At 36.6% G+C, this 14,664-nt stretch overlaps 1 protein-coding gene across 2 annotated transcripts in view; it reads right to left on the bottom strand.

Moving 5' to 3' along the window:
* NBEA (neurobeachin) overlaps window positions 1–14,664 on the bottom strand; it is a 740,071-nt gene that overhangs the window by 577,844 nt on the left and 147,563 nt on the right. For both annotated transcript variants that reach the window (XM_066236595.1, XM_066236597.1), the window contains exons 17-18: window positions 14,183–14,275; window positions 4,004–4,112 (exon numbers count right to left, since the gene is read on the bottom strand). In XM_066236595.1, the coding sequence (XP_066092692.1) occupies window positions 4,004–4,112; window positions 14,183–14,275 (202 nt within the window). The remainder of the gene's footprint in view (window positions 1–4,003; window positions 4,113–14,182; window positions 14,276–14,664) is intronic.

Raw genomic sequence — 14,664 nt, 5'->3', positions numbered from 1 at the left:
TTCCCGAGTGCAGACAGTAGGTCAAAGCCCATTGTCACTGCTGCTGGGCCACTCTGCAGGGAGACCTACACACAGGCATGTGTACATACACACAACGAACAGGACATGCTCTTACTTTAAAGTCAGGAGTACACAATCGTTTTTCAAATTCAAGATTTTATACTGTTGTGCTTTATTTTTATTGTAATATAGTGTCAAGTTTCATTGTTTACAAAGACTTTGTACTGTATTGACACTATATAGGTCAAAACAAGCAGAGCAGAATTTCAGGTAGGCAAAAAAAAAGATGAAAAAACATATATATGCTTCATCAACCAAAGCAATTATTAGACAAGAAAACCAAACTAGAGACACAAGTTAAGCAATATTAGACACTAGCATTCAGATCCCTGATATTTTAGCAAGGTTCTGATTCAGAGGAGGACTTTCAAGCTATCAACTTGAAGGTGCATTCTGACAGTCTTACACACATATACCAAAGAAACCGCCTACTGTGTGTTCATTAATTAGTGATAAGACATAGAGCAAATAATTTAAACTGTGAATCTCAGTTTGTCTGTTTAAAAGGGCAATAAGGGTTCATACCAGCTTCATAGGGTTGTTGCAAGAATCTAAAATAATGTCATAAAGTACTTGCCAAGGTGACTGTCTGAGTAAGGACCCAAAAAGGGTATCATTATTACTAGAAAATTTAATATCAGAATCAAGATGCTCAACACAGCCTAAGTCTATCAGTGCTTATTCAGCTCTAGAGGCCAAATATTGGAACAATACAAAAATATATATATACCCTACTATAATTTAAAAAACAATACTCTGGGGAGGAGAATTTACAAATCATATATTTGAGGAATGACCAACCCAAGTTTGAATAGTCACTTAGAAATAATAAAACAGAGTAGTAGTTAAAGAGTTTTCTTTAAAGGGTGGTCATTCTTAAATTTAGTGATGAGAATACACAACAGAAAAATAGATGAAAAAATAGCTAAAGTTAGTATTTTTATATAATTTTACTAGACTGCCACATGCATTTGATTCATATTGGTAATGGCTGCTTCATAGTCACTACTATAGACCTGAGTAGTTCCAACAGACATCACATATCCTGCTACTGCGGACTGGATGTCTCTGTCCCCTTAAATTCCTGTTAGAATACAAACCCCAATGTGATCGAATTTGGAGGTGGGGGCTCTGGGAGATGACCAGAACTGCATAATTCTTCATGAGAAGGGGATTAGTGCTCTTAGACCGTCTATGACCCACTGAGTGAGGACCAGACAGCAAATCTGCCAGTGTCCTGGTCTTGGACTTCCTAATCTCCAGAGCAGACATACACTTCTGTTGTGTATCAGCTTCCTGGTTTATAGCATTCTCTCAACAGCAGCCCAAAGGGACTAATACAACCACGAAGGCTAGATAGAATATTTACCACCTAACCCTTGATCAGAAAAGTTTGTTCTCCCCAACTAAGATGAACACTTTGTAATAAAAATACTTGCGGTATACTGTTAACTGGAAAACTCAAGACACAAAACGATGTGCAGGACAGTTCCTAAGAGCTGTGTGTGTGTGTGTCTGTATGTGCTACCTGAAAAAAGACGTACACAACTTGCAAACTAAGTCTTAATGAAGACACTATGGATAAATTTTACTTTGGTGAGTTTCTGTATTTTCTAAATTCCTATAGTGAATGCATATAATCTGATATGAGATTAAAATGTAACTTTAATTAAAAAAAAACAGAAAGCAGATACATTTCTCTGTATTGCAGTACAGAGAAAATTTTAACTTTGCAGCAAAGTTCTTTCAGGAAGGTCAGATAGTACACATTTGAGAATCTGTAGGTCCTATGATCTCTCTCACAACTACTTACAGCTGTAATAATGGTATGAATGCACTCATAGCTGTATTTAAATGAATAACCATGGCTATGTGCCATAAAACCTTCATTTGTGGACACTAAAATTTGATGTCATAAAATTTCACATCATAAAATATTCTTTTTTTTAACCAAAATTTAAAAATGTAAAAACTATCCTCTACATGTGGGCCATGCAAAAACTAGAATCAAGCTATATCTTGTCTGTGACTTAGATGAAAAAAAAAAAAGGTAGTATTAGAGAAGTTTGAATTTGTCCCATATTAATTTAAAATTATAGTGCAATTTTATTGAAAAATTCAGTATTTGCCCTCTTCAATGTCTCTAATTTCAGTTTTTCATTTTTGTGGAAATATCTGCAATGATAAAACATTGTTTTATGCTTTCTGACCATTGTTTTTCTGAGTTAGAAATGTTGTTATGAGTATTTATCCTATTAACGTCAATATATTTGTTAGCACATTTATCGTGTCCTTGAATAACAATGTTTTACCATCTAAATCTACACAAATATCACCCACACTCCACTGTACTTTAGACAGTGCAATGAGAAGTGCACTGTTTCATTTCTTCGTTTACATTGTTTTTGTATTCTACATATAAGTAAAATAGTATAGTATTTGTCTTTCACTATCTGACTTATTTCACTTAGAATAATAAATACCCTCTAGGTCCATCCATGTCGGCGCTAATGGCAAGATTTCATTATTTTTTATGATTGAGTAATATTCCATTGTACATATGAACCACTTATTTAACTTTCATCTATCAACAGATATATGAGTTGTGTATATATCTTGGCTATTACAAATAATGCTGCAGTGAATATAGGAGAGCAAGGATCTCTCTGAATTTCTTTGGGTAGATATCCAGAAGTAAAATTTCTGGGTCATGTGGTAATTCTATTTTTAATTTTATTGATGAACTTCCATATTGTTTTCCATAGTGGCTGCACCAATTCACATTCTCACCTCAGTGTACTAGGGCTCCCTTTTGCCTGCATCCTCCCAACATGTAATGCTTGTTGATTTATTGATGATAGCCATTGTGACAGATATGAGGTGTTATCTCACTGTGGTTTTAATTTCTATTTCCCTGATCACTGGTGACTTCCAGCATCTTTTTTATATTTGCTTTGAGGTAGTGGATATGCACTGGTCGTTAGAACAGTGTCAGGTTCAGCAACACAGGTGTTAAGTGAAACACTGTCAACTTATTGCATCATTGTGATTTGTAAAGTGAAACTAACCACAGGCAATTTGTAGAGAAATGAATGTGGCTGTGCTCCAATAAAACTACTTAAAGACACTGAAATTTAAATTTCAAATAATTTTATGCGTTAAATGTTGGTTTTCTTTTTATTATTTTCAGCCATGTAAAAATATAGAAACTCCTGACCTGTGGCCATTCAAGGACAGGAGTTGGTAGTTTGCTAATCCTTACACTAGGGAAAAGAACTAAAGAACCAGAGACACTGAATATCAGCTGCAGGAAAGCAGAATTAAGGTTAACATAAAAGAACATTCCCAATATTGTACTAATATTTAAAAAATAAAAACAGCTACTTCTGGAGGTAGCATATGCATTTCACAGAAAATACTGAACCCAAGTTATATAGCCATCTGTTAGAAATTATGAGAAACAAATTTCTGAATTGAAATGATGAAGATACAAAGTTTCTTCCAAATACTATTTTTACAAATAATTCTTACCTACAATGCATCTCAGTATCAATTCTAGGTCAATACTGGAACATATTAGAGAAAGATGGAGGGGGTAGAACCAGTATATAATATGCAATGGGTGTGTGGTTTAGGTAAGAAAAGCTTTGTGCAAAGCCAATCACCCAAATTGCTCACAAAAATTAGGAGATATTTCAAAATGAATATGAAGTGATAAAATGTCCCCTAATTTTTGTGAGCAGTATATATTCAAAGAAATGCCCTTGAACATAAATAATTGGCAAATAAATGTACATGAATATATTTCAAACTGAAATATAAAAATGTAATTTTTTAATGATTACTAGCTTTCTAGATTAATGGACCAACAATTGATTCTAATTTCATAGACAGTATCTACTGCACACATTTAAAATTTCATTACACATTTTAAAATTTTTACCTCATAAAGAGTGTTATATGTAGTGACAGTCACGGTGTTTGTATGCAACATCAGCCTTTCTCCAAGAAGAGTGAAAAGACTATGGGTATGCATAATTTCAACTTTTCTCCTGGAGAAAAAGAGGGGAAAAAACAAAGTGCTATGAACCACATTAGATTTTCTATTCTTATGACTTTGAGATGAAAAAATACAATCTATAAACCGGTAAAGAATCATATAACTATTTTTACTAACTTTCATCTACAAACAGAAATGAGTTTATAGCCCAGATATCTTCCAAAATTCCAAGAATACTATTTAAAGGCATCTCAAATAGAATATCTGTATAAACTAAAATGTGAAATATATAAATGATAAAATATTATATAAATGCTGACAATTAGTTTCAAATTTCTAGTAACTATTAGTTATTTTTTAGTAAGGCTCAATTCGGGTCATTTGGGGGAACTTGAAGAATGGTATGCACGCATCAAAAAGATGGGTCAGCTTCCTCCCACAGTTTGTTTTAAAACAATGTTTATCAATAAAATTTGCTGCACAGGAATCAAGACTACCTGAAAATCCCAACCTCTCTCAAGAAGTGTGGGGCGTGAGCCTTGCATGTCATACGATTTTGTTTTTCCTGGACCCTATAATAAAAACCCAGCTCTATGCATTCAGCTCAGGAAGCCTCCACTAAGGCGTGCGTGCGTGCGTGTGTGTGTGTGTGTGTGTGTGTGTGTATATATATATATATATATATATGGGAAACTAACATCTTAACCAGATTGACTTTATGACCTAAACAGACCTTGGGCTTTAGGGTCTATCTGCTCTACTTCCTGAATTTTATAGAATTTCTGCCAATTTAAATTAAGAGTGTACTCCTTTCTTCTAAAAAATAGTAACCTTTATTCTCATACAAATCATACTATTATTAGCTCACTAAACACACTCTAATTTCCTTTTTCACAAAATAAAGAACACATTTATTTATTTATTTATTTATTTATTTATTTATTTATTTTGGTATGGTCAAAGAAATACTTCATATAACAAATTCAGAGATTATGCTGGAACAAAAAAACCCTATAATTTTACAATTCAAAGATAATCATTTTAAGTATCAGTTTATGTTATTTTAGTTTACTATAGATAGTCTATGAATTGAGCAAAAAAGGACAAAAAAAAAGAAAAAAACCTCACGGACAAAAACAACAGTGTGGTGATTGCAGAAGTGGAGGTGGAGGAGGCTGTGGAGGAGATGAATGGTGACGGATGCAGACCTGACTTGGGGGGCACACAAATGGTAGACAGAGATGTTTTGCTGAATTGGGTACCTGAGACTTGTACAATTATCTTAAGCAGAATCTACATCACTGCTTTTTGTTAACAGATAACTGGCTCAGCCAAAACACTGGACTAATTCCTACTAGTCCAATAAAAGAAATAAACCATTAGGTTGAACAACTGTCAACATGCAACATGCCTATAACTAACAAATACAGACAGCAAGCTGATTACTTAACAATCAACAGTACAGTTTATATTGTGATTATCGTGGAAAATTCACCCAGAATTTACTGTGTTTGTAGTTAAAACTTGAGTCAAATATATTTTATTTCCACAGTGGAAATTTGATAGAATGTGCTTTAAAATTTTTTATAATCTAAAAATATCAGACCTGTATTATGATAGAACTTTAGGGCACTTAAAAATTTATTTTATTTTTCAGTTAGAGTTGACCTACAATATTATGTTTTAGATGCAAATAACAGTGATTAGACATTTGTATAACTTACAAAGTGACCATCACAATGTCTAGTACACTCCTGACACCATATATAGTTACTACAATATTGCTGACTATATTCCCTATGCTCTTCTTTCCATGCCCGTGACTATTTTGTAACTACCAATTCGTACTTCTTACTCCCTTGACCTTTTCCACAGTCCCTCAAATCCAGTCTACTATCAGCTATTGTTTTCTATAAGTCCGTTTCTCTTTTGTTTCTTTGTTTACATTGTTTTTATATTCTACATATAAGTAAAATAATATAGTATTTGTCTTTCACTATCTGACTTATTTCACTTAGAATAATAAATACCCTCTAGGTCTATCCATGTTGGGGCTAAAGGCAAGATTTCATTATTTTTTATGATTAATATTCCATTGTACATATGAACCACTTCTTTATACTTTCATCAATCAACAGATATGTGGGTTGTGTATATATCTTGGCTATTACAAATAATGCTGCAGTGAATATAGGAGTACAAAGATTTCTCTGAATTACTGATTTGAATTTCTTTGGGTAGATACCCAGAAGTAAAATTTCTGGGTCATGTCGTAATTCTATTTCTAATTTTATTGATGAACTTCCATGTTGTTTTCCATAGTGGCTTCACCAATTCACATTCTCACCTAAGTGTACTAGGGCTCCCTTTTGTCCACATCCTCCCAACATCCCAACATGTTATGCTTATTGATTTATTGATGACAGACATTGTGACAGATGTGAGGTGTTATCTCATTGTGGTTTTAATTTCCATTTCCCTGATCACTGGTGACTTTCAGCATCTTTTTTATTTTTTTAATCTATATTGTTTTAGAGATAGTGAGAGAGGTACAGACAGACAGGAAGGGAGAGAGATGAGAAACATCAACTCGTAGTTGTGACATTTTAGTTATTCATCAATTGCTTTTTATATGTGCCTCTATCGGACACTCCAGCTGAGCCAATGACCCTTGCTCAAGACAGAGACCTTGGGCTCAAGCCAGTGTCCATGGGGTCATGTCTATGATTTCATGCTTAAGCCAGTGACCCTGTGCTCAAGCTAGTGAACCCACACACGCTCAAGCTGGGGACCTTCAGATTTAGAACCTGGGTCCTCAGGCATCCCAGGCTAATGGGATGGGCCTATCCACTGGGCCATCGCCTGGTCAGGCTAGCATCTTTTCATACTTTATTTAGCCATCTTTATGTCCCCATTGGAGAAAGGTCTACTCATTTTCTTTCCATTTTTTTAATTGTATTTTTTTTTCTTTTTTTGATATTAAGTTGTATCAGTTCCCTATGTATTTTGGATAGCCTCTTATGAAATAAACCATTGGCAAATATCTTCTCCCATTCTTTAGGCTGTCTTTTCAGTTTATGATGGTTTCTTTTATTATGCAAAAACTTCTTAGTTTCATGTAGTCCCACTTGTTTATTTTATCTTTTGTTTCCCTTGACCGAGAAGATAATATAAAAATAACATTACTAATAGCAAAGACAAAGAGTGTACAGCCTAGGATTTGTAATAGAAGTTTTATAGTTTAAGAGCTTACATTTAAATCTATAATCCATTTTAAGTTTATCTGTATATAAGAAAGTCATCTAGTTTCACGTTTTTGTATTTCTGCATTTATCTGTCCAATTTTTCCAATACCATTTGTTTTTTTTTTTGTATTTTTCTGAAGCTGGAAACGGGGAGAGACAGTCCGACAGACTCCTGCATGCGCCTGACCGGGATCCACCCGGCACGCCCACAAGGGGTGATGCTCTGCCCACCAGAGGGCGATGCTCTGCCCTCCGGGGCGTCGCTCTGCCGCGACCAGAGCCACTCTAGTGCCTGGGGCAGAGGCCAAGGCCAAGGAGCCATCCCCAGCGCCCGGGCCATCTTTGCTCCAATGGAGCCTCCACTGCGGAGCCTCGGCTGTGGGAGGAGAAGAGAGAGACAGAGAGGAAGGAGGGGGGGGGTGTGGAGAAGCAAATGGGCGCTTCTCCTATGTGCCCTGGCCGGGAATCGAACCCGGGTCCCCCGCAGGCCAGGCCGACGCTCTACCGCTGAGCCAACTGGCCAGGGCTTCCAATACCATTTGTTAAAGAAACTGTCTTTACTCCATTATATGCTCTTGCGTCTTCTGTCATACATTAATTGATCATAAAGTTGTGGGTTTATTCAGCCTTGGCAGACAGTATTTTGAGAAATTATTTTTAACAGGTTGTCCAATTTGCTGACATATAATTGTTTATAGTATCCCCCTATAATCCTTTGTATTTCTGTGACCTTAGTTCTCCCTTCTCTTTCATTTGTTTTTATTTATTTGCACCCATTCACTATTTTTCTGATAAGTGTGGCTAACTAAGGTTTTATCAATTTTGTTTATCCTTTCAAAGAACAAGCTCCTGGTTTCATTGACCATTACTATTTTTTAGACTCTATTTTGTTCATATTCACTCATATTTATTATTTCCTTTCTTCTCACTTTAGGCTTTGCTTGTCCCTCTCTTTCTATTTCTTTCAATTGTAAGGTTAGATTATTAATTTGATATTTTTCTTGTTTCTTGAGGGTAGGACCATATTGCTATAAATTTCCCTCATAGAATTGCTTTATCTCTGTCTCATTAATTTGGGGTCATTATGTTTTCATTTTTATTTGTCTCAAGGTATCTTCTTATTTCATTCTTCATCTCATTCTTGACCCAGTCATTGTTTAGTAGCATGTTAATTAACTTTTATGCATTTGTGTGCTTTTCAGTTTTCTTCTTATAATTGATTTCTAGTTTCATAGTATTGAGAACAGAATAGATGCTTGATATCATTTTAATCTTCTTAAATTTACTAAGACTGATTTTGTGGCCTAACATGCGGTCTACTCTGCAAAATGTTCCGCGTACAGTTGACAAGTTATAAATTTTGCTGTTTTTCACTGAAATGTCCTGAAAATATTAGTTAATTCCATTGGGTCTAGTGCAGGGGTCTCAAACTCGCGGCCCGCCGAACAATTTTGTGCAGCCCGCAGACTAATCCACGAAGTTCAAAATATTTTGGATAAAATTAAGTAAGCCTAGGGGCCTACTTGTATTTTTCATTTCTCTAGCATCCTAGCTAGATATTAGCTTAGTTAACAGCAGTTGTGATGCGAACTACAGTTTCTGGTCGTTTTGTGACACTGAGTAAACTGCATGTACGATTGTGCTTGTTGTACTGATTTTTTTTTGTTTTCAACTGCAGTGAGAAAAGTGTTGCGTAACAGTTGCCTTTTGTAGACCTAGTGCGGCCCTCCGAATGGCTGTGATCTTGCTCTGCGGCCCACATGCTGAGTTAAGTTTGAGACCCCTGGTCTAGTGTGTCTTTAAAGGATACTGTTTCCTTGTTGACTTTCTGGCTGTAATGATCTATCCATTAATGTTAATGAAATGTTAAAGACCCCTACTATGACTACAATACTGTCAATTTCTCACATTAAGTCAGTTTTTGCTTTATACATTTAGGAGTTCCTATGGTGGGTATGTAGATATTTACAAAAGATATACCTTTCTTTGTCTCTAGTTAAAGCCCTTATTTTAAGTCTACTTTGTCAGATACAAGTATTGCTACCCCAGCTTTATTTTCATTTCCTTTTGCATAAATTTTTTTTCATTTCTTCATTTTCAGTTTGTGTTTGTCTAAAATGGGTCTGTACAGGTCTTGTTTTTAATCCATTCAGCCATCATATGTCATTTGGAGCATTTTGTACATTTACAATTTTAATAGGTAGGTAGTTACTGCCATTTTGTTCATTGTTTTCTGATTGTTTTTGTAGTTCTTCTCTGTTCATTTCTTATTCTCTTGCTCTATTCTTTTATGATGGTTTCTTACAGTGTTATGTTGGATATCTCTTTATTTCTTATATACCTCTTATAAGTTTTCAGATTGTGGTTACCATGTACTCCATGTATACCAAGCTACAGTTAGAGCTCTGTTGCAAATTCATGTTCATTTAAGTACAAATACATTCTAAAATCACTCCAGTTTTTACTCACCCTATCCACATTGGCTTTGTTATTCTTTTACAACTTTTCTGTGTGATTGTTTTTATGAATATCTTAATTTGCTGTTGTAATTACGCACAATTTTACTTTTGTAAGATCTTACTTTTTTAACCATTGTACTAGCTTTATACTTGGTTAATCCACTGATTCTACTGTTTACCATTGTCAGTTAGAAATCTTCTTTTCTATATATATTTTATTCATATTTTTCATCATTTCTTTTACGCTGAAAGAAGACTCATTGATATTGTTTGAAATACTCGTTTAGTAGTGATAAACTCCCTTTTTTTTTTTTTAGCTTTTTTCTTATCTGGGAAACACCTATTCTAAAGCAACAGTCTTGCTTGGTAGAATAACCTTGGTTTTAGGTCTATGCTCTGCATCACTTTGGATACTTACTGCCAATCCATTCTGGCCTACACAGTTTATGTTGAGAAATCAGCTGACAGTCTTATGAGAGCTCCTTTATAAGTAACTAACTGCTGTTTTTATTGCTATTTTTAAGATTCTTTTTCCTTAACTTTTGGCACTTTAGTTATGGGGTGTCTTGGTGTGGGCCTCTTTGGGTTTAAATTGTTTGGGACTCTTTTCTTCCTGGATTTGTGTGTCTTTGTCCTTTACCAGGGTAGGAAGATTTTAGTCATTATTTCTTTAAATAGGTTTTTATTCCCGTTCTCTCTCACATCTTTCACATCACATCATGATGTGAATGTTGGTATGCTTGATGTTGCCACAGAGGTCCCTTGAACTATCCTCATTTTTATTATTCTTTGCACTGTGCTAATTGGATGTTTTCTGCTATGTTGTCTTCCACATTGCTGATTAGGCACTCTGCTCCAGTTAATCAGATATTGATTCCCAATAATGTATTCTTTAATGCTGACTGGTTCATTTATAGGTTTTCTTTCTCCATTTTTATGTTTTCTATCTCTGCGTTGAAGTTCTGAGTTCATCTACTCTTCCCCTAAGTTTATTGAACATCCTCATAACCAGGATTTTCAACTCTGTATTTGGTAGACTGCTTGACTCCATCTTAGTTATTTTTCTAAAATTTTGTCCTGTTCTTTCATCTGGGACATATTTCTTTGTCTCCTCATTTTGGCTGTCTCCCTGTGTTTGTGTCTATGTGTTAGGTATATTTGCTACATCACCTAGTCTCAGCAAAATGGCCATATATGGTTGGTTTCCAGTGGGGACCAGTGACACAATCTCCTTAGTCATCTAAGCTGGCACTCTGAAACTGTCCCTTGTGTGGTTTAAGTGTGCCCTCCTGTTGTAGCTGAACCTTGATTACCTTTGGCATGCCAATGGGTAAAACTGACCTTCAGGCTTATTGGCTTGTGAGGGCTGGACATGACTACAGTGGACAACACGTAGGGTGGGAACTGACCTAATGAGGTAGGAGACACTTTAAGCAGGGTTTTAGTGCCAGGCAATATCACCTTTTGGATGCCACTTGTGGATCTGGTTGGGTGGCACTATGGTGTGGTGAGACGCCAGCCAACATGCATGTTGTTGTAGAGCCTCTAGGAGGGGCTCCAGTGCAGTCCAAGGTTAGCTGTTGCTTGTGTCCAGCTCAAGTTAGAAAGTTATCTGTGTTTGGTTGTCAGTGGGCTGGGTTTGAGGGCACTTGCTAGAGGTTACACCATGAACCAAGGCCTGCTGCCACTAGTGTAGAGCTTTGGGTTCTGTGGTGGGCCCCATGATGTGGCCAGAGACAAGTGCCATTTTGCCAGGCTTATCACTCCTTAGTTAAAACTCTATTCCAAGTGAAGGCTGGCTTCCACTTATGCCTGGCCTAGGGACACTTTGTGAAAGTTACAATTCAACTTTGAGATCTGTTGCCACTTGCATTTGGCTTGTGGCCACTTAGTAGGAGGTACAGGGTATGCTCAGGCCAGCTGCTGCTTCTTGGGGATTTATGGACTTTTGAGAGATTTTAGGAAAGTCACAGCATAAGCCAAGGCCTGCTACTTGAGTGGAAAAGCCACTGGAATAGGTCTGAACCCAGCACATGAGCTGCGTGGGGCACGGTCTCAGGAAATCACCAGGACAAGGTGAAGAACATTAGTCAGGTTAATGCAGACTCAGGTTTGAAACCAGCCTGAGCCAACAAACGAGATGGGAGAAAAGCAATAACGGTGCCTGCCAGAACTTCCATCCCTATAGAGAGCTGCCCTGGCCCCACTCCTGCAGCCCTCATGCTTAAGTCAGTCAGTTCAGTTTCTCCTTGCATGTTCCTGCAGTTTTCCGAGATGCTACCTCTCAGCTGGAGCTTAAAGTGAGTTGGTGATTGTGGGACCCTCAAGAAGAGCAGCTTGGTCTCCCACAGCCCTCAATCTCATTCAGTAGGATCCCCACTGGGTTGTATTCAGATGACAGGGCCACTTCTCTTCCCAACAGTTTTTGTCCTGAGCTGATGAGGTCTGTCTGGGGCTGGAACCCCTCATTCCTCAGGATGGACCATTGCAACCGAGATATCTTTTTCAAATCTTAATCACCACATTGTAGGTGTGGGACCTGCCCATTCTATGTCTCCATATCTCCTACAAGTCTCCAAGTGGCTTCTTCTTTACCTCCTTAGTTACAGGAGTTTTGTTCCACTAGTCCTAAGGTGGTTTCAGTGATGGCTGCTCTATAATTAAGCTGTAATTCTGATGTGTCTGTGGGAAGAGGCAAGCATAAAGTTCACTCACTCAGTCATGGTGACCAGATGTCCCCTTTAGCTTTTGAATACTTGGTACAATATTATCAATGAAACTACAAATTTAATTCATATTCCAACAGTTTTCCCTCACATCCTTTTTCTGTTCAGGATCCAATCCAGGATACCACCTCTCATTTAGTCATCATATCTCCTCCAAAGTATAATATCTTTCCTTCTAGACCAGCGGTTCTCAACCTGTAGGTCGCGACCCCGGCGGGGGTCGAAAGACCAAAACACAGGGGTCGCCTAAAGCCATCGAAAATACATATTTTATTTGGCTTTAGGCGACCCCTGTGTTTTGGTTGTTTGACCCCCGCCGGGGTCGCAACCCACAGGTTGAGAACTGCTGTTCTAGACTATATAGCATGTTAGAGATGTTTTATCTGGATTTTGCTGTTTTCACCAGTGTTACAGTAAACTCCTGGTAAATTTAAACACCAAAAAGAATGGACAACTATAAGGTTCTGAGAGGAACCCCACTTAGAAATACAGTGTGTCCGTAAAGTCATGGTGCACTTTTGACCGGTCATAGGAAAGCAACAAAAGATGATAGAGATGTGAAATCTGCAACAAATAACAGGAAAACCCTCCCAGTTTCTGTAGGATGATGTGGCAGCATGTACGCATGTACAGATGATGACGTAACACCATGTATACAGCAGAGCAGCCCACAGCCATGCCAGTCGAGATGTGGACGGTACAGAGGAAAGTTCAGTGTGTTCTGTGGCTCCCTAAATTTAAACCATGACCAAAGTGCAATGTGAATATCGGCGCGTTTATAACGAAGCGCCACCACATAGGAATAACATTACTCAGTGGGATAAGCAGTTGAAGGAAACCGGCAGTTTGGCGGAGAAACCCCATTCTGGTAGGCCATCAGTCAGTGACGAGTTTGTAGAGGCTATACGGGATAGGTACCTAAGGAGCCCTAAAAAATGTGTGCATGAGCCCACATCGAACTTCACTGAATCGGTATGAAACTGGGAGAGTTTTCCTTTTATTTGGTGCAGATTTCACATTTCTATCGTCTGTTGTTGCTTTCCTGTGACCGGTCAAAAGTGCACCATGACTTTATGGACATACTGTATTTAAATAACAGCACTAACTTCTTGGGCTCAATTGTATAAAAAATAGATTTTTATAAAGAGTATTCATGCACTAACACAACTGTATCAAAAACACTGCACAGGTAGTTTTGGGGAAACTATCACAGACTTCTGAGTTTTGGGGAAAATGATATTCTAGGATTTTCAAATCACAAAAGTAATCAATAAGCCTCAATGTTATAAAAGAATACAACAAATAATAAAACACTTATTATGTAAGCAAAGGAACAGCTCTTTGGTAGACCTCAGTACACATTGTATTTCCAGGGTCAAGTCAGTTTTCATTGAAATTATATCCAGATGTGCTTTACTTTATTTGATTAAGTATCTTATTACATCCTTAAGATGAACAGCATTTTCTTTTTAACATGAAAATAGGAATAAGCTATTAACATTGTGATTTTGTTCTACAGTTTTATTAATAAATATCCTTTTATAAAATAGTTTTGCAAGTTTTTTCAAAGAAAGCTATTTATTTCCACTGTGAAATTATTCCAGTCAAATTTCATGTTACATTAGCTACAAACCTAATAAACAGACAATTTCAGTAGATATTTGTACATTCATTTTTAAAAAATCAACTTACTTGTGACCCAAATGCTTCAGAAAGTATCCCAGAACCTTTAGAGCTTGAACCCAAATACTTTCACTTTTTGAAGCCAATAGTTTGTAGATTACCCTGAGAAATATAGAAATCAATGATCTTTTAAACTCCTACAAATATTAAAAATATAAGCACTGTGTTCTTTACAAAATAAATTACACAGATATAAAATATAAAATACCTCTCAGGTTTCAAGTTCTTTGAAAAAATAAAAAATTAGTACATTTTATTAATTTTTCTTTAAATTTGGCCTTCAAATATATAATACAAAGGTCAATATGATTGGTTGTTCTTAAGTGTTGACTCCCAGCACATGGGATAAAAGTTTCTATTTTACTATATGATACATGCAGAATGAAGCCCATTTCCTCTTCTACTTAGTAGAATTGCCTCTGACATTTGTACTTGATGACCTTTGGACCATTGATCTGCCCATTTATTTCCCTTTTCTCAGAATTCAAAAT

This window comes from Saccopteryx bilineata, chromosome 6, assembly GCF_036850765.1.
Source record: "Saccopteryx bilineata isolate mSacBil1 chromosome 6, mSacBil1_pri_phased_curated, whole genome shotgun sequence".
Lineage (NCBI taxonomy): Eukaryota > Metazoa > Chordata > Mammalia > Chiroptera > Emballonuridae > Saccopteryx > Saccopteryx bilineata.
The sequence above is the reverse complement of the archived record's forward strand: the minus strand, read 5'-3'. Positions and strand labels throughout refer to the sequence as shown.